Here is a 2,523-nt window from a genome sequence, read left to right as displayed (position 1 = left end):
ATATATATATATATATATATAGTGTGTGTGTGTGCGTGTGTGCGTGTGTCTACATATGTACATGACACTTATCAACTAAAGAGTTGCAAAACATTTTTTTGATAGGTTTCGGAACTCATCAGTCTTACTCATAGAGCGGTTGATCCTAAATGGTTAGATTCTATAAGAATCAATCGCTCAGTGAGCAAACTGCATTCCGGAACCCATCGAAAAGAAAGTGTTGCAATCTTTTAGTTGATGACATATAAGTAGACATCAGATTTTTATGCAGATATTTTTTGCAGATATACACAAAATATACAAATTTGCACAATATGCACAAATAATATATTTTTAGAATGCTTTTTTAATAAGACAAATTTCTATTTTGATGCTATTTTCCAGTCTGATTTCTAAAAAAATTGCATAAAAATCCGATGTCTACATATAAGCGATAATTTATGTCTATTATCGCACTAATATCAAATGTTTTGATCATATTAAATTTTTCCACGAATTTCGATATCATTTATTACGATTTTCCAATTTTCAGAGGTGCATATCTCTGGAATTAAGTTTCACGTTAAAATTACATAAAAATAATATTTTATTTGAGTACGTGTTTATTAATTACAAAATTTAATTTTCAATTTTACAAAATTTAATTTCCAACAAAAGTTGGAATGAAGCTTTATTTGCGGAAGATTTATTACTTTTTATTTATGAATTATTGATACCGGAGTATTAAACAAAGATCCTGTTATGAAATATTATTGTTAATGACAATGGAAAATTGCAATTATTAATCGCAATTATTAAAAATTGTATTTATCGTGAATGAATTGTTGTTCCACTTATTTACAATTCCACGACGCATTATTAATCATGTTACAGATTGTATGTAGAGCATATTAATAATATATTTATATTTCTTGTATTGGCTGTTTTAAGTCATGGTACGACTACAAACTGCGATGGGAGCCGAAGGAGTATGGTGGTGTTCGCATGTTGCACGTGCCGTCCGATCACATATGGCGACCTGACATAGTGCTCTACAACAAGTGAGTTCATTAGCTGCGTCTTGTTTCGGATTTTGATTATTATGGATACACATTGATATATATACACACACACACATATATATATATATATATATATACATATATATATGTACATATCGTAGTGGCATAGCATGTTGCCAAGAAAGAGAGAGAGAGAGAGAGAGAGAGAGAGAGAGAGAGAGAGAGAGAAACTGAAGGTCGAGCGGGCACGCGTTTAACATATAGCGGTTTTGTATATTGATCTGCGATATAAATTGCGATCAGTATCGAAATACGTATGTATTGTGCGCGCGTTTCTTTTTTTATTGTACATGATATGACAATCCGTAATATTGATCATATGGTGATTTTAATTAAGTTTTATACGATACGTATTTTATTTTATTCAGAATAAAAAAGAATAAAAAAGAATAAAAATTATGATTTATATATTCAAGCAATTTGTACCTATTAAGTTTCATTTGATTTATAGTTTGGATAAATTTCACAAATCGAAGTAACTGCGATTTATTATAGTAGCTTTTAATTGTTTAATTTAAATAGATTTATTTTTCTCTTTTGAATTGCAGCACAACTAAAATTGGTTTTCTATAACACGTATGTATTTATTTCCAAATTGTTTTAAGGTAATTTTACACTATCAGTTAATCTAAATTAATTTAAATTTGTTACATTGTAAATCGATAGTGCATGTGCGTACCAGTATGTAACTGTTTGCAATAAATAATGAAACTAAATAAGAAACGAGTGTCCACTCACCTGACGAGAGAGGTACCATTGTCGTGTATATTGCATTTCAGAGTAGGACGGTATATTCGATGAGGGTGGTACATCTCGCGCCGCATCATCGTTTCAAAAGTTACGGAAAAATGTAAAACAGTTCAATTGGCGGTGACTTTAAGGAAGCTCGTGAATTTTAAAAAACGTCTTTAAAGTAAACTTCGATCAAATAAATTAATAGTGTGCAAAATTTCAATCAGATAAATAAATGATGTGTGAAAATCAATCTACAGACGCGTTTCATTTCTTTAATATCAATCACATAAAAATATTAACAATTTAAAAAAGAAACTAGTTACATTAAAATATAACGTGTGCAGAATATAATCACGTGCTTAGTAAACTTTATGAAGAAACAATTAAATAAAATATACTTGACACGTATGTTTTTATATATAATACAATAAATACATTATAAGAAAATAATTTACACTAATAGCAATTTTTTAATCAATACTCTAGTTTATAAGTTGAAATCAAGTTAATATCGATTGATTTTTCGGACCGTTTGATTTGATATTGACTACATTTTCTATTGATCTTCTTTGAAGATCAACATTTTATCAACGCTGCATCTAAAAGATCGATGTCAATGCTGCGTCGGATCTTCTTTCAAAGATCAATAGAATATCAAGTAGATATCAAATCAAACGGTTCTAAAAATCCATCGATTTCAAATCGACTTGCAAACCCGGGTATACAT

At 29.3% G+C, this 2,523-nt stretch overlaps 1 protein-coding gene across 1 annotated transcript in view; it reads left to right on the top strand.

The window, feature by feature from the left end:
• Positions 1-2,523, top strand: part of LOC108755586 (acetylcholine receptor subunit alpha-like) — a 307,465-nt gene that overhangs the window by 167,897 nt on the left and 137,045 nt on the right. The window contains exon 4 of the mRNA XM_018498684.1: positions 931-1,040. Within this exon, the coding sequence (XP_018354186.1) occupies positions 931-1,040 (110 nt within the window). The remainder of the gene's footprint in view (positions 1-930; positions 1,041-2,523) is intronic.

This window comes from Trachymyrmex septentrionalis, unplaced genomic scaffold (genome assembly GCF_001594115.1).
Source record: "Trachymyrmex septentrionalis isolate Tsep2-gDNA-1 unplaced genomic scaffold, Tsep1.0 scaffold89, whole genome shotgun sequence".
Taxonomy (NCBI): domain Eukaryota; kingdom Metazoa; phylum Arthropoda; class Insecta; order Hymenoptera; family Formicidae; genus Trachymyrmex; species Trachymyrmex septentrionalis.
This window is presented reverse-complemented; position numbering and strand designations above follow the sequence as displayed.